The sequence below is a fragment of the Bicyclus anynana genome, chromosome 12 (assembly GCF_947172395.1).
Source record: "Bicyclus anynana chromosome 12, ilBicAnyn1.1, whole genome shotgun sequence".
Taxonomy (NCBI): domain Eukaryota; kingdom Metazoa; phylum Arthropoda; class Insecta; order Lepidoptera; family Nymphalidae; genus Bicyclus; species Bicyclus anynana.
In genome coordinates, this window is record NC_069094.1 from 1,523,047 (window position 1) to 1,546,878 (window position 23,832).

The following is a 23,832-nucleotide window of genomic DNA, read 5'->3' on the forward strand; positions in this document are numbered from 1 at the left end:
AACCATGCGAAGTTTCAGTGGAATTGGTCCAGTAGTTTCGGAGTGATACATTTTTTAGAATGCATGTTTTTAATTTTCTTATGTGTCAACATTAACATTGCTTGTTTCATTAATAATAAGACATTGTTAATGAAATAAGCAATAAAATGTTCAGTCCATACTATCGACACCAAAGAGGGTATAACAAAAAAAATAATCAACTAATCTCCCGGCAACATGCAGAGATAATCTGCATGCATTTCTGAGTTCAAAGCAGTAAACAGAATGCGGTCCCCAAATTTTGCACACGCAATACCTCAGAGCGCCTGGTCTTAAGTTATTATTATTATGTTTAGGGTTCTGATAATTGATGTATTGATTTTTCGACATAAGACGATACAATATTACGCTTTTATAAGAACTAGCTTTTGCTTGTGACTTTGCTGGCATTCGATTTTGTGTATAGATGATATGACAGCGAAACAATTATTCGCTTTGGCTTTACCTCCGTTATGCAAAACATACCTACATCGGCATTGTGAATAAATCGTAAAAACATAACCATTAAAGAAACAAATACATTACCATTTACAATATTAATTAAAATATCACATTCGAGGTTTTATGAGGCATCGTTTTAATACAAAGTGTTAGAATTCAGGCCGTTCCATGGTTTAGTTTGTTTAATTACAGACAATTTTGAAGTTATCTGTGTTCAAATTAAACAAAACACATGGTTATATATGTTGTAATAATGATAATAAAATAATAAATAAACGCGTGGTAACTCCATATTTAAAATATTAGTTTTTTTTTTATTTGTAACTCGTCTACCTACTTTTGGAAGTCCGTTGGGCGATTGATAGTAAACATTTGATATCGCGTTGGTATGTACAACTGCTGGCCTATTCACTATTTTGGTTTTTAATCAACCTCCTAAAATAAACATCAAAACAATTGAGAAATGTCATCTATCTACAGTATAGTATCCACGCAGGCAGCTGATAACATTTGTTACATAGAATCTCAATAAAAAAAATGTCAACTAGCATATAAGTCAAAGATAGTGAATTAGCCTGCTGAAATAACGTTCTACGAAACAATCTTTAGTTTAAAATATATACAAATACAACGATTTTTATACTATTAGACATGACACTAGCGGGTCGAAACTGAAGCGAATAAAGGCGCACAATTGTCTTAATTTCGTTAGGATATCTTTATATGTGATATATATAAAGATATCATCATTCCTATTGTTTTTTCCCTTCAACTAAGCGATAACTGGGGATCTAACCTTAGACCTTTTTGGATTCCAGCCCCTTCATCGTGAGCTGCGAGGGTTAAGTTCTCACACTTGGCTGGTTTTACGGTACAATAAATCATGTCTGATAATAGCAATAATACGGTCTAGTAGGTAACGCGCAAGAGTTCATTCAACCCAAACCTCGCTGGTATCTACACCGCATCGTATTGGAACGCTGAACCACTAAGATTATATCTACTGTGACTAAGATGTATGTGTTTGGTGTATCAGCCTTTATTGGCCTATCACAGAGCCAGGCCTCCTTTCGTAAAGAAGAGGGGATAAAAAGCTTAAACCCTTATTTTATTACTAACCAAGAACTCTAATCAAGATCCTCGCTATCCGAAGCCACAAATACTGACCACTGGTCCAATGAGGCAAGCTGACAGGGTAGTTATGTATCCTGAGCCACTATATCAAGATGGCAATGATTTTTCTCTTTTGCGATCATTTTATATGGATGTTTCAAAACAGTCATTTATCATCGCCAACACACCGCCGTGCTTCGGAGAGCACGGCCGCCGGTCATTTTGATTTGATTACGATAGTTACAGATGGTCTACAGTTCGTTTAATGTAGGATGGTTCGGGTGACCGTTCGTTTCACAGTTGAAAGTTTGCCGCGATTCACGATAATAGTACGTATTATGAACGTCATACAGGCGACTATCACCGTGCCCATGCTATCTGAAAAACACTTTATAATTATCACTGTAAACTCGCCAAACTGAATAAGATTTATTTGTTACATCAAAGCTCTCCCAATCTGCCTATTTTTAAAAAAAAGAAATAAATTTAGTAGTTTTAGTAATATTATAATATAGTAATAGTTGTGTAATATTTAGTAGTTATTAAGATTTTCGTATTAAAACTTATCGGCGAAAGTATACGTTATTCTGCCACTATACGTATAATTAAAGGCACATGATGCTTAATCTGCTAATGCCTGAAAATAGTGCCATAAAATGCCTGACGTTGATAGATTTAGGTCGAGATTTTGTAGGTTCATCGCATGCCCTATAAATAAATAAAAAAAAAATACGGTGATAGCATGAGAAAATCCAATTACTATAATTTGTATATACCTACTTAACTAGGTACGTACTACGTATTATAGTTAATTACGTGAATATTTGGGGCGCCTCGTATAATTCGATATGATTGATTTTCCATAAGTATGTTAATGTTTCCTGTTATTATGCAGCCACTGGCTTGTACACGATTTATCGTTGTTGGGCGTTCTTCTTTTTTGTTGTTTTACTTCACGCTTTTCCTAATTGCTTTGTTTGTCTGTTTTTCCTAATTGCTTTGTGTTTTTTTTCATTTCACGTATAGTAGCTTGTGCCACTAAGCAGCTATCTTCCCAGTGTCTCAATACTACTGGACGGACCGTCCTGGGTTGGTCCCCGCCACCGTCTTCGACCTGGGTCTTCGGCCTGCTTTGTTGGTCTTGAGAGTGTTATTTTTTTTAAATAGACTCGCATTCGAGTCTCGATCTTACCATCAGGTAGCGTAGATAAAAAGCGCCTTAACTTGCCATAATGAATGCATGAAATACGTATTAAACTATTTCTTAACAAACGTTCGCGATTTTATGTAATATTTGGTTTTATATGTCATGAATTTGTCCGTATATATATCACATCAAAACAAATGCAAGCAAAATACAATATTAAAAAAACCAATATTGCGAAATTCTATAGATTATAGCACTTATAACATTAAAGCTGAAGATTTTACTTGGTTAATTTTTGGATATTATGTGTGTACAAACATTTAATATCGTTATCAAATCCTTGAGGTTATATGCGCACTACTGTTATAAGGATTATATTTGCTGGTAAAAACTAGCCAATTCTTGAAAGAGAGAATATTTTTAGGCTTTCGTCCAGCATTTAAATAATTCAGATTATCTCAAATGGATGAAAAATGGCGAAAAACGGCTAGCTAGCTCTATGATGCTTAGCAATTATTGTAAGGCCCATAATATAAAATACGCCAGTGTGATACATAAACTAAGATTAAAGTTATAATGCATAACAAAACACGTAATTGGGTTACCTAAGCGCATTGTTCAACGTTTTACAAGTCGGTTAATTGCTGTAAATTTCCGTCTGGAAGACTGCAGTTTGGTGCGGAAAATTTCGGAAAATAAAAACCTATTTTCAAATCCGACAGGCTTAATACCAGGATCACAGGGATTCAAGTGAGTAAGTCTACCCCTTTAACAACTTTTATCGATGTACAGTAAATAATAAACATTCAAACCGAATTTATTGGGCTATAAAATATGAAGAGAACGCATGTAGTAGTGCTCTGCGCTTCAATTGTTTTGCCTTGGCGAAGGCACTACCGTGCTCACAGATTTATTTTGCTATACTTTGCGATACGATGCAGACACAGCGGGCGATGGAACGAGCTATGTTAGGAGTATCTCTGCGTGATCGAATCAGGAATGAGGAGATCCGCAGAAGGACTAAAGCCACCGACATAGCTCAACGTGTCGCGAAGGTGAAGTGACAATGGGCGGGGCACATAGTTCGTAGAGCCGATGGCCGTTGGGGTCCCAAGGTGCTGGAATGGCGACCCCGCACTAGAAACTGCACTTTCTAGTTGGTCGACCCTCCACCAGGTGGACTGACGACATCAAGCGAGTCGCAGGGATTCACTGGATGCAGATGGCTCAGTATCGTGATGTTTGGAAGTCCCTACAAAAGGCCTATGTCCTGCAGTGGACGTCCATCAGCTGACATGATGATGATGATAATACTTTGCGAAGAGTTACTTTAGTTCAGTGTGTCACGACGATTAAAAGGGATGAAAAAATTGACTAGCCGTTGCCATTAACAGTCCGTTAATCGCGACACGGAGGTAACCTTGCCGCGGAGAGCTACTCATAGCACGCGGACGAGTTTCCTCCGCGTTGCGAATCTCCGCGCGTGGACGCCTATTAGAAGGCTATGTATACACTCTTGATAACGATCCGCAGAAGAACGATAACTACACACACACAACAGACGCATGCGGTAATCCATACGCGGACGGTCCGCGATGTAATGAAATAAGCCCTATAGACTCCACGCCACGAAAGAAGATACGGAGCAAAAACCTGAACTAAAATTTAAAGCGCCTTATACAAACGACAGTAAGATCGCCATTACCAAATGACAATGAGCGCCATTAAGACATTAGCGCCGCGTCTACAGGACTTGTTTCGTGGCGCGGAGGATATTTGATCTATTCCTGTTAGATTAAGATACCTATCGCCCCATTGAAACAGAATAGAAAGCGATATTTTCGATAGCGGTCCTATAAGGAGGAAGGCCTGGCCCAATAGTGGGTCGGTAAAATAGGCTGACATTGTCAAGCCGACATCCCCTGAGGATGCTACGCTTTTGACTAAAACGAAGGGATTAACGTTGAGTCTGGATGACATATATGACAATAACATATTTGCTATTATATTTATTGCCTTAGCAAGGGCAAAGAAAGCGTCAATGATTAACTTCAAGTGAAAAACTAAACGCAATATGATAATAACTATTAGTATCAAGCATTATGTAGTGTTACAGGCAATTTATGGCAATAAACATAACGAATGCAATAGCTATTGGGAAATTGTCTCTGAGATAGTTGGAGGACAGTTCTTATGCAATGTTCCTGTTACTTCGGATATAATACCTAATGCTGAAGCCTCGATTACTCTACTACGTGAACATTTGAACGAAAACCCAAGACTTCCTAAATTCGATCCCCGCCTATTTTTTATTTTCATGTCTACTTCTAAACAAGGCAAGTGGATCATGATAACTATTCAACGTGCAAAATTTTAGCTCAATCCATTCAGTGATTTTACGTGTAAATCAGTCGGCAGTCGGTATCGGATCTCAAGGGCACTTTTATTCAAAGTTAAATACTTGGTATTAACATCGTATTTATTTTGATAAGGATCAAAGGATTAAATGATAATGTTAAAAGGATTCAAGAAATATTTTCCTATTCTAATTTTCATTAATGCTCCTAGCTCCTGAGATTAGCACGTTCAACCAATCAAACAAATTATTCAGCTTTATAATTTAGTATAGAGATTATGTTACGCTACTATCTAACGGTTACAAAGTTGACGTAACATCATTTAAATAAAGAACTAAATCTACTTTAGAAGTTTAATCTAATAAAACAATTTGGTTAAGAAACAAAAGTGACGTCTAAGTAGATCAGACGCAACTAGAATCTCGATAGCGACTTGAGATTCTAATCGCATCTGAAGTCTTTTAGTACGAAATTGCAAGAGATTATAGGCGTCAGTCATTTGCGAAAATCGAAATTGTGTAAAATTGAACTTAATTAACTTAATTTTAATATTTAGCTAGCTATTTCAATCTATGACTTTTTGGATTCACTAGTTAGCTGGTACCTATGTTTATCTAATAACTATGAAAACATAAAAGACGTTATAATTCACTTTAACATTTTTTTAATAAAGAGTATCTAGGAGTGGGTACGACAATAGACCAACGGGGCGAGGCTCGAACCACCACCCCTCGGTGATGAGTCCAACCGCTCTTACCGTTGAGCTATTGAGGCTGCCAACCTGATGTTAAGTGGAAAGTCATAGCGTATAACAGAGCAAAACATCGCAATACATTCAAGGCACTCGACCTACCATGTCAATGACCTGCACTGCTGACCTATTCACTAACTTTGGTCTATTTTTAAAGCGTAATTAGTAATTTTGATTTGTTAGAAATAAATTAATTGCAAATAAAACATCTTGTGACTTAAGAATTACTAACAATAAGTAAATAGCTAGTTGGTAACTTTTGTGTGTAATTAAAAATTAGAGAATAGACCAGCTGGGCCCTTCTACATGAGGCAAAAGTGTCCTTTAATTTCGCTCCCAATTTAAGTCTCCTAATACTTTACAACTAATTTAACCTCTCAGTTCAAAAAGTTGACGGAAAGTGACATGAACACTTTATACCAGTACCCGGGTGTTGTAATGATATATGATACGGCAAGTTTGGTTGCGTTTCACTGATCACTAGGTATTACCTATTTAATAGACACATTCTCTGTATAAATAATAATAATTTAATTACCTCAAGATCTACTTGATTCTAATACAATAAATTAACAGAAATAGTTGATGCAGTTAAGGAGCTAAGATAGTTTTGCACGTGCTTTTGCAGTACCTTTTTGTGACTTAAAAGAAAAAGAAATGTAGTACATCACAAACTACATAACGACCTCACAAAAAGTACTCGATTTAGCATAAACGAGATAAAAAAAGAAGAAGAAAAAATAAAAATCTTGACAAAAAAAAGTGAACTCAAATGAAACTAGAATTAAAGAAAAACTGGATTATAATAATACAATATACAAGGTGGAAACATATTGCACAAACTTAAACATTAAATACATAAAACATATTTTTATTATTATGTTCCACAACAAATAATTATTAATAAACAACAAACAGTTTAAATTATAGATAGATGTTAAAATATAATACTTAAATAAAGCCAAGTTCCTGAAAGTATTGTCAAACCAAAATTGAACTAAGTAACCATTATTAGCGATTACTTATATGTGAGTCGAGTACATACAGCACGTATATACTTGTAAAGCACTTAAGAACATATAACCACAATCGTCTGCAAACACACAAAAGAGGCTTTATGAAGCCTCAACCCACGTTTATCGATAAAACTACTTAAACTTAACCATAGCAAACTTAAAACTGTCACGGAACTAATGACAGGACACAGCTCGCTAAATAAACACCTATCGGTTCTAGGTATAACCAACAGTCCTTTGTGCAGAGCATGCATGGAGGAAGAAGAAACACCGATACCTGGCCTGTTAAGCTACTGGAGCGAGCTTGGTTGGCTGGAGTAACTCCAGCGGGGACCAGCACTAAATGGGCCTACGTACAACGGCTAGCTCTTAGTGGCAAAGTGTGGAAAAGGTCCAGGAAAGAAGAAGAAGAACCACAATCGTCTTGAAGCTCTTGAAACGCTACATTTGATCCGAATAAGAGAAATTCAGATTAAAAAGGCTTAAATCCGGATGTTTATTGTGCGGATCCGGACGTTGGTTTGGATCCGGACGAAGAGCCGATGGACGTTGGGGTCCCAATGTGCTGGAAAAGCGACCCCGCACTAGTGTTGGTCGACCCCCCACCAGGTGGACTGACGACATCAAGCGAGTCGCAGGGATTCGCTGGATGCAGGTGGCTTAGTATCGTGATGTTTGGAAGTCCCTACAAAAGGCCTATGTCCTGCAGTGGACGTCCATCGGCTGTGATGATGATGATGATGAAATCCGAATAATAATTTCAGAGTGAAATAAATGCAATGCTTAAGCGTTCATACGCCGAAGCAATTGTATTTAGTCTTTGGAGACATTCCCAGATTCTAAAACGAAAATCGAATTCAAGATACAATTATCACTACGGATCGAATATTATGGGATTTTGTCCGTTATTCGTTAGTGATTTGTTCAGTTTTGGTTAATCAATGTTTTTGAAACTGAGAGTTTAATGCGTACAAATGAGATTGCCATTTTATAACATGCTTTTATTTGACCTCTACCTCAAAATGCAATAGACGTTACTTAATCTCAAAAATCTGATTTGTTTTAGCATTTGCATCATAGATATACAAAATTTAAAATATGGATAGCATAGTAAATTTATCGAAAGATGTAAACAAAACTTTTTTTTCAGTGTATATTTATATAGCGATGTAGGTTGTCAATAGCTAGCTAAATTTTTTTTTTCTAGCAGTGTCAAGAAAATGGTATCTGAAATAGTTATGAATCAGAAAACATAACAAACGTTACTAGGAATTGTTTTTTTGGATTTGTATTTTTTTTATTCAAAAACAAGTTAGTCATTCATATTCAACGACTAAACAAAAAAAAATATTTGGCAACACCATACTACCTACAAACAGGACATTGACAATTTATTAATTTTATTTAACTTTTAACTAGAAAGTTATCTAATTCGACTGGATGAAAAGTAAAAAAAAAAACTTTTATTATAAATGCAAATATTTATCATTTCTAAGGTACTTTTCGAGCCGTAATGACCCAGTGGACCTCTGCCTCCGATTCCGGAGAGTGTGGGTTCGAATCCGGTCCAACTGCACTTCCAACTCTTCAACTATGGGCATTAAAAAAATAATTCACGTGTTTCAAACGGTAGAGGAAATCATCGTGAGGAAACCTGAAAATTGTTTTGATTCTCTGTGTGTGTAAAGTCTGCAAATCTGCATTGGGCCAGCGTGGTGAACTTTTGGCCTAACCCCTCTCAGTCTGAGAGGAGACTCGAGCTCAACAGTGAGCCAAATATGGGTTAATAATGATACGGTACTTTCACCCAAAAAAATAATGTTACCTTGTAATGCCACCGATATAATGGGATAATAAAAAAAATCGGATAATATGATCGTAATAGAAAGCTAATGCTAGTAGGTAATAGGAAATATAGCAGATACTGGAGATTGCTGTGTATCTTTGATATTAACACTATATCAATAGTCGCAATCATTTTTTGCAATACTAATTTCTGCAACCGGTTTTTTATCGTAATTCAAACGCGGAACACGTTCGTCTTCCTCACTCGTTGAGGTGACCACTAGTGACGTCACAAAAAAAATTGATGATAAGTGTAAAACCATCGCCATTTAGCGTGGCAACACTGGACATGCAAGAAATACGTAAATAAACAATGTAAAAATATAAATACGCAATGTATTTAACATAAAAATGGAACCGACTTCAAAGACATAATTTTAGTTATTTTATCGGTTTAGTAATATAATGTGTATAAATAAAGGAGTTTGAACTTGATTTTGGCCTGAATATATCAGTACTGACGCTCCCGTGACCGTGAGTGGAACCACGAAATTAAGTTTTCTATATTCAGTGGATTGAACCCACGTCCGGATGACATTGAGTACCAGCAAGTTGATGTTTGTATATTTGTACCGTAGGCAAAATGTACCCAAAACAAAAATAAATGGTTAATCTTCTGTCAACAAGTTGTCATTCTGATATCGATCTTATGTACGTTAATGCCACTTATATAAGCCAGTTAAACTATTGCAAGATAATAAATCTTTTAAAACTGCGGCCCTCTTGATAAGATGATTTGAAGATGTGGTTTATCTAAAAATACTGAACAATAATAACAATCGTCTGATATGTGTCTTGTAAATATCAAATTGTTTTGGAAGTATGAATCATTACCATGTTGTAGTTATGTACCTATGTAGTTATAATATATACATTGTATATCATACTCCAATCGCTAGACTTAGCTCTGTGACAACCCTTAGCTTTGTGGCAACCCTTAAATAGACTTAAATTTCTATTTGAAAAGATCTTTAACGGTATTTTTCGAATGGTTTCCGTGATGCTAACTCGCCTTTGAGGGCATCATTCATCTCATTACTCCAAGGAAAATATTAAAAAAAATTGCTTTACACTTAGACTGTTAAAGGTCTGGACACTTGATACCTGCTACCTTCCAAGACCAGCACAGTCCAAACTCCATAATTGGCTATCGTAGTTACCTATAATATTAGGACCTGCTGGTCTATTCACTATTTTGGTAATTATTATCAACCTATTAAAATAAACATCAAATCAATCAAGAAATGTCATCTACCTTCTGTGTGATATCCACCAGTAAGCACCGGATGACATTTGTTACATAGAATCTCGATTTCGTATATGTCAACTAGCATATGTCACAGATAGTGAATTAACCTGGGCATGTATCCAAGTGACACATCGATTCTCTTTCTACAATCGCTAAAGCTAAAGATTCGAAAACTAAAAAATGTTTTGGGTTATCATTCGTTATTCGTTATATCATTACCATACATGCTTTTTTCTTTCTTTTATTTTTTACAAGCTAGCCCTTGACTACAATCTCACCTGATGGTAAGTGATGATGCAATCGAAGATGAAAGCGGACTAACTTGTTAGGAGGACTATGAAAATCCACACCCCTTTCGGTTTCTGTACGACATCGTACCAGAACGCTAAATCGCTTGGCGGTACGTCTTTGTCAGTATTTTGAATTGCCAACAATATTGTTGTTCTTCTGACTGCAATGTAAGCAAGGTGAACCTAGCGACCTGTCCGAAAACTATGCGAAACCCTTTCAGGACCATCTGGACTTTTTAAAGCCATTAGCTAAAGTCAAATTTGTAATGAAAAAACGCAATCTTAAACTGCTTTGATTGCGTTCTTTTATTACCATAATTTATCTTAAAAAATAAATAACTTTTTAAACTAACTATGAATAAAAATAATTTTGATATAATTATGTTAATCAGAATAAGCGGTATTTCATAATTATTTAAAACTTTAAAATTTAGCATTCCATTATTTAAGTAGCCGGGAGATCTTGAAACAATTTCATAACGTCGGATCCACATTTCTCATTTCCTATATTTACCCAATACTACCTAATTAGCGCTTCCATCTTAAACACTGCATTAAACGCAAAACGGAATTGAGCAATCTAATTAACAAACCAAATTTAATAATAATAATTCGTGACCATCTTGGGAGAAAAAAAAATGTAACGTTATTACGCACACATGTGTATTTCGCACTGGTGCATGTGTGGGTATATGGGCGAAAGTATTTGCCTCACTGATCGACCAAACTACTTACTCCCAGTATAAAACGCGCGACCCCGTCTCTCACAGCACACTCCTGCACAGCCTTCGCTGAACATCAAACCAGCGATATGCGGCTATTGGTTAGTAATATAAACAATAAACAAAACAAACTAATAAAAAAACAAACTGCATATTTAATTTCATCTCAATTTAATATGCAACATTTTCGAAATTGTAACAGTTCTAAACCATTTCTCAATTATCTAACTTAATTTACTATCCCGGTATCGGTTTTTATAAGATTGCGTATTTAACTAATTATTCATTTATTTATGAGACACTTAATTGTTTTGTTTATTTTCAGAGATCTTCCTTCATCCTGGCCGTGGCTATAAGCCTGGCCACGGCAGAGGAAAAGGCGGAGAAAGACACCAAGGCTGAACCAACACCAGTCGAAGAAAAGAAACAAGACAAGAGAGGACTCTCGGAATACTACGGCGACCATGGAGGCTTTGGAGACGGCGGATACGGTGGCAGCAGTGGTGGAGACTTCGGAGGATACGAAGGAGGAGGCGACGAAGGCTATGGCCATGAACACCATGAAAAAACCATCACTGTAGTCAAGAAAGTCCCCGTCCCCTACCCAGTGGAGAAGCACATCCCAGTGCCAGTAGAGAAACACGTTCCATACCCAGTGAAAGTGCACGTACCACAGCCATACCCAGTCTACAAAACCGTACACTTCCCAGTCAAGGAGACCATCAAAGTGCCAGAATACATCCCCAAGCCGTACCCAGTGACCAAACACGTCCCCGTAGCAGTGAAAGTGCCAGTCGACAGGCCAGTCCCAGTCAAGGTCTACGAGCACGTTCCTTACCCAGTGGAGAAGCACATTCCCGTGCCAGTTGAAGTACACGTACCCCACCCGTACCCAGTACAGAAGGAAGTGCCTTTCCCAGTCAAGGTTCCAGTCAAGGTGCACGTTCCTTACCCGGTTGAAAAGATCGTTCACTACCCCGTGAAAGTGCCCGTGGACCACCCCAGACCCGTCCACATTGAGAAACCAGTCCCCGTGCCAGTCGAGAAGCCAGTGCCTTACCCAGTGGAGAAGCCAGTGCCCTACCCCGTGAAGGTGCACGTTGATAACCCAGTGCCAGTCCATGTTGAGAAACACGTGCCAGTGCCTGTCAAGGTACCAGTGCCTGCTCCTTATCCCGTAGAGAAAGTCATCCCTTACCCCGTAGAGAAGAAGGTTCCCATCCCAGTACATATCCCAGTGGACAGACCTTACCCCGTACACATCGAGAAGCATGTGCCTTACAAAGTCGAGAAACACGTGCCTTATCCAGTCAAAATTCCAGTTCCAATAGTCCACGAGGAGCATGGATGGAATGAGGGCTCTCAGGGTGGTCACGGAGGTAGCAGCTATGGAGGAAGCAGCTACGGAGGAAGCAGCTACGGAGGAGGTTTCGAAGGAGGCTACGGAGGTGGTCACTTAGACGGTGGTCACTTTGAAGGTAGTCACTTTGAAGGTGGTCACTTTGAAGGCTCTGAGGACAGCGGCGACTACCACCACTAAGAACTGATCTCTTTGTTTTTTTTTTGTAGATAGCTTTAAATGTTGATTTGTGTTTAGAAAATTTATTAAGTAATAATTTTATTTTAACTTTTACCACATGACTGGATATGTAAATATACTACCGAAAGTATTATAAAATACATTCTCGAAATGTTTACATGACGTCTTTTATTGTACCACATTCAAATAACTTATAACTTCCTTATATACCTTAGCTTATTAAGCATTTATACATATCCATGTATCCATATATCATATCTAGATATAAATTAACATATCGAATATATACACAGGTTCATTCCAATGCACAATAATAAGAGTGTATATTGCAAAGTTGTTATATTGCCAGCAAAAGTTACGTAAAGCTTACATAACACGTCATATAGATTGCTGCTAATCCGTTACTGGAAATAATTCACCCAAACAGGAATTACGTCCGTAATAAACTATATAAAGTAGACAGGAATCAATCGTTCGTAAACACAAACAGTACGTAGAGAAGTATGTAATGGAATTTTTACATTATCGCCGCAAGATATCGATCGAAGAAATTGATTACTTCTAAAATATCTCATTTGTGATTGTAGTTTTTATTGTTTCTTTTAAAAATGACAATGTTCATCAATGTTGAAAATAAAATAGGTACGAATAGGTAATCGATACTTCGTCAAGGTTAAAATATGCACCAAAAAAATAGGTAACATAATCCTTATTACGTTCATCAGTCTCTTAGATTACAGAGATTTTAAAACACTTAAAATGTCATGGCAGTTCCGCACCTATCCGACGATAATCCTCAAAGTACATTATACTCCGAAACCAGAATCCAGGTGATCTGATCATGTTATCTCTTGCTCTACGAAGTTCAACTGGTTCAATGACCCGTTAGGTATAAAAAAATGTATTCGCAAAAGGTAACAAAAGTATCAAAACTTTACATTTTTGGTAATATATTTTTTTTTTACTATACGGGTAACATAAAACAAAAGAATTAGAAACTGTCGAAATGCGGGTTTTCTAACACTCTGCGTCGGCATTACGGCGCGTTTTAATGCACCATAATTGTTACGAAATCCCTATTGAGGTGTGTGTGTGACTCGGAAAACAAAGTAACTGTGTCTTTGGTGAATGTGGTCTACATAACTCACGTTACGCGTTCGCTAAAATACCTCAATTCTAATATTTATCGTCCAGTATTTATAGAGTTGCTTCTATGATCGTCAGCCTATGTGGCTTTGGATTATGTAGTCCTGGTACACTAAGACAACTTATGCCATAATATTCTCTGCATATCCTTCTCCCTTTCGTTCTGATAGAGAGACTAAAGAAAATATCTATTAATTATTTAATCTATTAATTAATAATATATTGAGTTTCTTGCCGGTATCTTCTCAGCAGAACCTGCCTTCCGAACCGGTGGTAGAATCTTTACAAATAGTCAACTGACGTGTCAAAAGTGCTTGTAAACTGAGCCTACTTGAAATAAATGATTTTTTATTTTGATTTGATTTATCGGTAAAATAGAGGTAGATTTTATAGTAATTACTACTAGCAAAAATTTCCTTGAAAAAATTGTCGTAGCGGAGCGAGACCAAAAGGCTACGACTAAGATTGCTAAAGGCCTATGTCTAAGGCTATAACTTAAAAAATAATGACTTACCTTATATAGGGGATGTTTGCGGGGACGTGGTACTTGGAGCCAGGGTCGAAGTCCAGCTCTGATCGCAGCACCGGCGGCTTTATTCCTCCATACTGCTCTCTGTAAACAACCATTGGTTAAAACTATTTCTCCATTATTACTATAATATGGGCTGATAATCTGGTAGTCACTTGTAGTAGGTTTAGAACTCCTTGTGCTAAAGATGCGGGAATTTCATAAATTGTATTCTAAAAGCAATACTTCTAAAATAATAATAATAATCGTTTATTTATCACACAAGGTTTACAATTTTTCATGAGTTCATGAACTGGCTATACTAGATAGATTTTACGCACCTGTGTTAAAAAAGCAATACAATTTATTTAAGTAAGGCTTTCTTTGAGCTCGCCAGGGATGTACTACCATCATGCTACGGCTCATGTCGATGAAGGAATGCCAACTATTTATTGCTTGTTGTCAAGTTTGTCTATACTAAACTGAAAAATTTAGCCCGAGTTTTAAAACACAAAAATGTGTTCCTCTAAATAGCGAGTCATAATGTGTATCCCTTACTTATCGTTACTTATCGTTTTTTATAACTTAGCTTATTCAAACGATACAGGAAGTCTTCTATCATTATTAATATTAGTTCGTCGTCCATTGGTCTGTCATTACAATAATCCTTCTATCTTGTAATCCATGTTTTCTGCCGTGAGAAATTAATTAGACTGTTAATGATATTTTGTTTTGCATGTAGCTAATGTTTTCAACATAGAGTAAATCAGGCCAATTAGTCAATAGTACAAAATCAGTTACATAATATTTGAACATGTGTAATAAAGTGTTACAAAGTTATTATGGATGCTGCAAGTGTACTAAGATTCATATCGAGGTTTTGAGACGTGAACTGAACGCGATTTGACTATTTGTCATAGAGCATTGTGTGGTTATTTAGCTTGCTATAGAAGTTTGACGTGGACGTGTGTATCTGAGTGTCTGTATGTGGCATCGTAGTCTACAAACAAATAGACCGAATATGATATTATGATGAAATGTAATATGAAAATAAATATCACGTGTCTCTAAACGGTGAAGTAAAAACATCGTGAGGAAACCTGCATACCAGAGATTTTTTTTAATTCTCTGCGTGTGTGAAGTCTGCCAATCCGCATTGGGCCAGTGTGGTGGACTATTGGCCTAACCCCTCTCATTCTGAGAGGAGATTCGAGCTCAGCAGTGAGCCGAATATGGATTGATAATGACGATATGGTTATACTCGTATACGATCCGATAAACCATTTCAAAGATTTTGAAGGTACCTGTTTTTTTTTCTATGATTGGTGACCTTATTCTACCTAAACGCATGACTGTCGGGGATTTTATTTTATTTCTTGAATAAAGTTGGCTTGCGCTTGGCTACAATTATATCTGATGAAAAGAAATGGGGCCTAAACATAGACGTCCACTTATCAGCATCATACGTATGCGTTCGATGCGGATCAGTAGACGCACTTGTATATGTCACCGTTTCACTTCGATAGATTAAAATATGCCGAAAAATAACACGTTAAATTGTAATCAGTATATTCAGTTCACAATATTTCGACAGATTACAATATCGCGAGTGAGATTATGAACTAACGTATTTTACAATTTAACGGTAACATATACACAGAATACTAAAATTCGTTCGATGCGTACCGTGTGTATACGCACAGTACGCACGTACATCCGATGCGTACTGTGGATCTATGGACGCCTACCATAAAGCGATGAAACGTTAGTCATAGCAAGAAGTCTAAGTTCGCAGTCGCTCGTAATATAGGCCAAACTATAAAGCTTTCAAAAGAATTTCCTAGTGTCAAGGCTGAATTTCGACCGCACTGCAATAGGAACTGGTGCAAACGTTATTACAGTGATTATTTATTGCATATTTCTTTATTTACATAGGTTACTACTTTACATATGAAGATATAATATTTACACATTCTCTAAGTCGTTTTATTTGTTTTTGAAGTCGTTTCCAAACAATATTAACTGCACACGCCGATAATAAGCGATGATGCAGCTTTTGGATTTTTTTGAGATTTTCAATTTTTTGTGGTCATCAGAGACAAGCAATTTCAATTCTTTGTAGTCATCAGAGACAAGACCACTCGCCAAAAGGCGTAAAATGTGAACAAAGACTATGAACCACGTATACAAAATCATAAACTTGAATTTTGGGCTTTACTTAGATGCACCGTTTGGAACCTTCAAACCAAGTATTCTCGAGGTTAGCGTTTGACAACTAACATTTGGTCATAGTTCGCCAAACCTATGTCGAGTGAATTCATCATTAGATTGTTGTTTGCGACCTTACTAATTATATCACTAACGTTTTTTAGCATAATGGAAAAACAATATCAAATAACGATTGAAAATTAACATGAAATTTTTTACTGACTTAGACAAATGAAGTCAGGCAAACTTTTCGACGATTAAACTCTGTAGTATTGATTAAATATTCGTTAATTATTTGAGTAGATAAAAATACAACTAATAATATACTCACTTAAAACTTTTGTTCTATTACCAGTTTAATACTATTTAACCGACTTCCAAAAAGGAGGAGGTTCTACGTTCGGCTTTATGTATGTTTTTTATATTCAACAAATAACGGACACCCGTAACTTCGTCTGCGTGACATTGAGTATTTCACAAATCCCGCAGGAACTCTGTGTTGCTCTATAACCTTCTCTATCTTCCAGTACAAGTCTCTCTATAATCTGTTTAGTCGTTCCAGATATTAGCCCGGATAAACAGACAGAAATGTTTTTTAATACTTTGTGTTTCATCATTAACAACCCATATTCGGCTCACTGTTGAGCACGAGTCTCCTCCCAGAATGAGAGAGGTTAGAACTTAATCTATCACGCTGGCCCAATGCGGATTGACAGACTTCACACACGTGGAAAATTAAGAAAATTCTCAGGTATGCAGATTTTCTCGCGATGTTTTTTCTTCGCCGTTTGAGACACGTGATATTTAATTTCTTAAAATGCACATATCTGACCAGTTGAAGGTGCATGCCCGGACCGGGTTCAAAGCTACGCCCTCCGAATCCAAGGCAGAGGTCATATCCACTGGGCCATCCACTTTGTGTATTATATGTATTGACTAAACAGCTTCGAGGCAACCAACCATACTATAACCAAATCTCAATTACACAAATATGAATCAGCATTATTGCTTGGCTGAACTTTAATGTGCCGATAACTTTTGTATTACATAATGGAAACTATCCAACACTGGCGATGGATACTTGCCGAAAAGTTGCCTATTCATTGTTACCCATTTTTCGCAAAACGTGGCAAGATATTAGAGAAGGTATTCCACACTCTAGTGCAAAGCAATTTGTTGAATATTATATTTTTTAAACGTTACTTTACGTTCGCTTACTTAATCATATTATTATTAAAATTATATTTAAATTTTATTGCAAATTAATGTAAATGAAATAAGTAATCCCGTAAAATAGGTAGTCCGTGGTAGAGACAAAAAAAGGCTTTAAACCACCAATTTATAATAACCAAGCTTCGTTAAGGTTTTAATAGGCTATCGAATACCTAACTGTCATTATAAATCGTAAGTGAGTTTCCTTATAATGTTTTCTGAGAGACATATAGAGTCATTCATACAGATAGACCAAAAAAATACATTTTATCCAGAAAGTAGGCCATGCAAGGAGGTCTATGTCCAGCAGTAGACGTCCATCGGCTGATAATGATGATGAATGATGAAAACATAGAGTACATATGTTTTTACTCTATGTTATTAATAATGTATAAAACATTAATAATAATTAAAGTACCTATTATATTAGGAAAAGAATTCCACACTTCACTGAAAACCAATTCGCATTGTTTTTCAGTTTTCATCGTTAATTTAAAGATTACTTTCACTGTTACCGAATTAATTAACTGTTATTTATTTTTAAACACTAGTATATAAGCCTGAATTATATAAATTAAATAATTTATTCTCCCACCTATTATACTTTCTATTCCTTGCAAGATTACACATAAAACAGTTCATTCAGATATACCTACCTTACTTTCGCTTTCCAAATCCCTAATCGAACTAGATGTTTTACGTCTACTAGTAAATTGTTGGCTGTTAAATAGTCTAGAACAGAGGTTTCCAAACCTTTTTTTCTCATAGACCACTTCCGAAATCTAGCTGGTTTCGGTGGACCCCCTGCGCTACATTTCTACCATTTCCCAAATTTCGTACGTATCTAACTTTGGAACGTACTTAAAATACGTATCTAACTTTGGGAATTTGCGTTGCAGCTCAGTCCCAATCGAATTAACAACAAAATTATCGAAGAAAAAAAAAAACATACATACAGTCGAACGTAGAACCTCCTCCTTTTTGGAAGTCGGTTAAAAAGTGAAAATTGATTGCTGAATTAAATAATTTATTGTGCTAGTGGTCGTAAAAAAGCAAAGTTGACCAATCAAAAAGTTTTTCTTTTTAACATCTAGGTAAGTACTCACAGCACAAGGACTCAAAAAATTCTCACTTGTTTTATGGTGTAGAACGTAAAGAGATCACGGAAAGAAATAATGAATGTAAACAATGATTTACTATATTTATGAACTAGCCGTGATGGTGATAGCCCTGTGGATATGACCTCTGCCTCCGATTCAGAAAGCGTAGGTTCGAATATAGTCCGGGGCATGCACCTCCAACATTTCAGTTATGCGCATTTTAAGAATTTAAATATCATTGCCTCAAACGATAAGGAAAACCATCGTGAGGAATCCTGCATACCTGAAAATTGTTTTAAACCTTTACGTACTTTACTTTTGACGGCCTCCGTGGCGCAGTGGTATGCGCGGTGGATTTACAAAACGGAAGTCCTGGGTTCGATCCCCGGCTGGGCCGATTAAGATTTTCTTAATTTGTCCAGGTCTGGCTGGTGGGAGGCTTCGGCCGTGGCTAGTTACCACCCTACCGGCAAAAACGTACCGCCAAGCGATTTAGCGTTCCGGTACGATGCCGTGTAGAAACCGAAAGGGGTGTGGATTTTCATCTTCCTCCTAACAAGTTAGCCCGCTTCCATCTTAGACTGCATCATCACTTACCATCAGGTGAGATTGTAGTCAAGGGCTAACTTGTAAAGAATTAAAAAAAAAAAAAACGTATGTGAAATGTGCCAATCTGCATTAGGCCAGCGTGGTGAAGTATTGGCCTAACCTTTCTTATTTATAGAGGAGAATTCACGTAGAGATTTAAGAAAATTCTCAAGTCTGTAGGTTTCATCACGTTGTTTTTCTTCACCGTTTGAAACAGTGATATTTAATTTCTTAAAATGCACATAACTCAAAAGTTGGAAGTGCATGCCCCGGACCGCATTCGAACCTGCGCCTTCCAAATCGAAGGCACAGGTTATATCCACTGGGCGATCACGTCTCTCTTTTACAAGTACTTGATGAAATTTTCGCAAGTATATAGAATCTTCTCGAAAGATGTAGCAAGTGATGAGTCGTGACCCAGTCCACGCATAGCTCTGTGCAGCCGAGCGCGCGCGCACATAACCGCGTTACGTTACTAGTTACTGCGCTATCAGTAATTACCATTATCTAATGCACATAACCGCGTCTTCCCGCACTAACCGCATCTAATGTGTGTGTTTGTAGAATTTGTAATAATTACTTAATCTTTGTAAATAGGTATCTACTCGTACTTTGTGGAGTTTGTAATAATTACTTAATCTTTGTAAGTAGGTACTCGTACTTTGTGGAATTAGTAATCATTACTTAATCTTTGTAAATAGGTACCTACTCGTACTTTGTGGAGTTTGTAATAATTACTTAATCTTTGTAAGTAGGTACTCGCTCGCACTTTGTGGAATTTGTAATAATTACTTAATCTTTGTAAATAGGTATCATTGTATATAGGTTGTGGAATTTGTATTATTTACTTAATCTTTGTGAATAGGTACCTAATCGTACTTTGTGGAGTTTGTAATAATTACTTAATCTTTGTAAATAACATAAATTTGTCATTTTGACGCATCTGTCCGCGTATCTGTATGACTTGTATGACTTTCTATACAAATAATACTGAAATCCGTTTGATGCGATGCGTCCGATAAGTATGATGCTTATCTGTGAACGCCTGCCCTAAAACTAGTATATAATATCAGTAACAAAGCTGAATTCTCATAAACCTTAACCTCCATCAGTGACAGTCCCAGTGCCAGCGGTTCATCACCAGCGCGAAGGCCAGGAAGATCAACTTGTATGTATAAATAACAATAATTCCACAAACCTCAACCTCCACCAGTGACAGTTGTATTGCTCCTTTCTTATATCCCAAGTGAATACGTCCCAACGCCAGCGGTCCATCACCAGCGCGAAGGGCAGGAAGATCAACTTGTATGTATCAATAACAATAATTCCACAAACCTCAACCTCCACCAGTGACAATTGTATTGTTCCTTCCTGATGTCGCCAGTGAATACATCCCAACGCCAGCGGTCCATCACCAGCGCGAAAGGCAGGAAGGCCAACTTGTCCATCGCCTGGGTGTACAGGTAGTTGATGTCGTGGGCCGTGTCATCTACGGACCGCTGGATGAGGCCGAGGGTCTGAAGGTGGCGGGGAGAGGACACTGATAGAGCGATGGTCTCGCCTATTGCTTCGTGGAAACCTGTTGAAGAAGAATATCACTTGTGTTAATATAAAGATGATTGACTAAGTTGTAAGGGTATATCAATTGGGATTTGAGTTTATTTGCCGTCCAATCCCATCCTCGCACCAAAGATTGTCTCAAAAGATCACTTCAGTGCTTCATAAGTTTCTTTTATTCTTTTATTTGCGAGTGTAATGAAAATTTTAATTTAATTAATTAATCATAGCGAAAATCTTCGACCAACACATTAAGCTTTCCCTTAACTGTTGGATCAAGGGTCGGACATAGTAGGCAATTCATGAAACGGCGCGTATTGTGAGGAGGTTCTTCACTGGATCCTTGACCACCGGTTGCTTGAGCACTCAAATGTCCCAAAAATATACAAATGAATTTTAATTGTTAGTGTTTTGTATTTTATTGATTTTAAAAATGTTGAATAAATTAATGAGAGCCGTGAGCCCAGAGGATATGACCTCTGCCTCCGATTCAGGAGCGTATGGGTTCGAATCCGGTCTACTCCTCCAACTTTTCAGTTGTGTGCATTTTAAGAAATTAAATATCTCGTGTCTCAAACGGTGAAGGGAAACATCGTGAGGAAATCTATATACCAGAGAATTTTCTAATTCTTTGCGTGTGTGAAGTCTGCCAATTCGCATTGGGCCAGCGCGGTGGACTATTGGCCTAACCCCTTTCATTCTCGAGAATGAAAGAGAGGAGACTTGAGCTCAGCTGTGAGCCGAATATGGGTTCACACATCGATATAAATCGTTAGATGGGCCCCTCCATACTAAAGAACGCACAATTTTATGTCATTACCCAAAGACGTGCACGCACATCTTATCTTAGTACAATATTTACTGTTTTTTTTAATCCCTTAATTATGCCTTCGTGTTGATTTTGGAATTGTAAAAACACAAGCCACAACATGAATAAAATGAAATGTGTTACGAGTGATGACGTACCTACTCAATGTGCGAAACCAATGACAATTCCGCGACGCTTTGAGGCCCATCTAACGATCTACGATCGATGGGTTCACAACGAACGATGAAATAAATAAATGACAAATATAAATAGATAGATATGTATGTGTTACAAGAACTGATAGCTTATCACGAGGAGGGAGGCAATAAAGAGAAAGTGCATGCGGAAGACAACGTACTCCCGATTGATAAACTCCGACGCAAGAGACGGAAGCTTGGCCTTACAAGCACTGGAGGCGTCTACAACTCGTACACAGTGAATACAAGCAGGCGCTACTAGCAGGCAAGTTGCAATCGACGAAAAAGGTGAAGGTTATTCGAGCCCTATATGTTGTATGCATTATGTGGGTATGTGTTATTATTATGAGCCTATTTAAACTTACACAAATTTGTAGAAAAGCTGATTATTTCATTACCTAACTCAAGACTCGAACCCAGTATCCTAAGTTATATAAGCTATCAACTGGATCAAAAGGGCTGTCACAATTATAAATAGAAGAACCAAATTAAACTATTAAGATAGAATATCTATGGTTTAAGAAGATTAACATTTCAGATGGGAAATTAAATTAATCTAAAATAACAATATTAATTTTAGAAATAATTTTCATCGTAATAAAAAAACGCCGATATTTTCAGATTGACAGACCGAATATTTTATTTAGCTCTAATCCATTTCCACTTCAAAATCTTTACCATAATATTAGTACATGCATGCATGAGGCACCTATCTAAATACTCTAATAAAATCTCAAGCCTCCGTTTCATGTAAGTGGAACATGTCCTTTATACGTCAACTTGTGTCAGTCACTCAAGTGTGCAAGCTAATTCACTATCTTTGACGTATGCTAGTTGAATTAAACGAAATTAAGATTCTTTGTAACAAATGTCATCCGGTGCCTTCTGGTGGATATCATTGCAGTAGGTAGATGTAATTTTTTAATTAATTTGATGTTTATGGTTGATAATAAAGACCAAAATAGTGAATAGGCCAGCAGGTCTGGGTTTTTCATTATCTTGAAAACTTTGTAAACTGCATTAGATTACATTAGACTACATCCAATTTCTAAAACAACAAAGTTAAGAAACAATGCATGCACAGAAATCTGACATCATACACTAAAGTGTGCCGCAAAGGAGAGCGAAACTACAATAATGCGTGCCGCAAACGATAGCGAAAACAGAAACAGTGAGTCGGTGCCGTCGCGATCAGCTGAACCCAAACAAAGTGGCAAATAAACTTGACCCTGTTTAGCGAAGCGCGAACGCGCTACAAAAAACTTTATTCGAATGCGATTTACATTGTAACATGACACTGGATGTGACAAAACGACATGGATGTGACATTATAAGGTTATTTTTTTAATATTTTATGTATTGTAATGCTAGCGCATGCGTGCTATTTCGTTCGCGTAGATGAATCATAATAGTTTTTATTATACACGTACAAATTTTTATTTTGTAATTATATATATTGTTTATTTTTTTTATTATTTAATTTAATGAACTGTCTATTGTTTACTAGTTCTATTTAATTCGTTTTAAAAACAAAACATTTAAAAGTTCGTCAGATTAATATAATTAAAGTAGGTTAGGAATTATTTCATATGTATTTAATTGCTGCCATATATTTTTCTTCAATCTCTGTGTCCATTTGAGAAGTGTCAATGTAAGACGCGGTCACCTACTTGTAAAGAGACGAAATATCTTAGCCTTCCATGGATTCACCGTGTGGGTGACGGTGTGGCAGGAGTCCATCGTGTGTCAGGGAGATAAACTCCGAGCAGATCAATAGATTGTGACCGATGGCTAAGGACGTCCTTGAAATAATAAATACCTAATTTAACCACAAACACGCTGCGAATTTAAATTTTAGGTTACAACCAAAAGGCAATCACTGCGTCAGCGATCGTCAGTACGAGTATATAACTAAAAATGTAACACACAAACAAACAGCTACCCTAATGTCGCATCCACGGAGCGCAACATCTTTGTTCCGCGCGCACGACGCAGCGA

At 37.0% G+C, this 23,832-nt stretch overlaps 2 protein-coding genes across 2 annotated transcripts in view; one reads left to right on the forward strand and one right to left on the reverse strand.

Annotated features, from left to right (window-relative positions):
* Positions 1-23,832, reverse strand: part of LOC112052643 (angiotensin-converting enzyme) — a 188,177-nt gene that overhangs the window by 135,923 nt on the left and 28,422 nt on the right. Inside the window, exons 8-9 of the mRNA XM_052884824.1 lie at positions 20,608-20,851; positions 14,171-14,269 (exon numbers count right to left, since the gene is read on the reverse strand). Of these exons, the coding sequence (XP_052740784.1) occupies positions 14,171-14,269; positions 20,608-20,851 (343 nt within the window). The remainder of the gene's footprint in view (positions 1-14,170; positions 14,270-20,607; positions 20,852-23,832) is intronic.
* Positions 10,942-12,667, forward strand: LOC112050064 (skin secretory protein xP2). Its single transcript, XM_024088195.2, has 2 exons — positions 10,942-11,071; positions 11,296-12,667. The coding sequence occupies exons 1-2, from the start codon at positions 11,060-11,062 to the stop codon at positions 12,508-12,510; spliced, it is 1,227 nt and encodes a 408-aa protein (XP_023943963.1). The 5' UTR covers positions 10,942-11,059; the 3' UTR covers positions 12,511-12,667.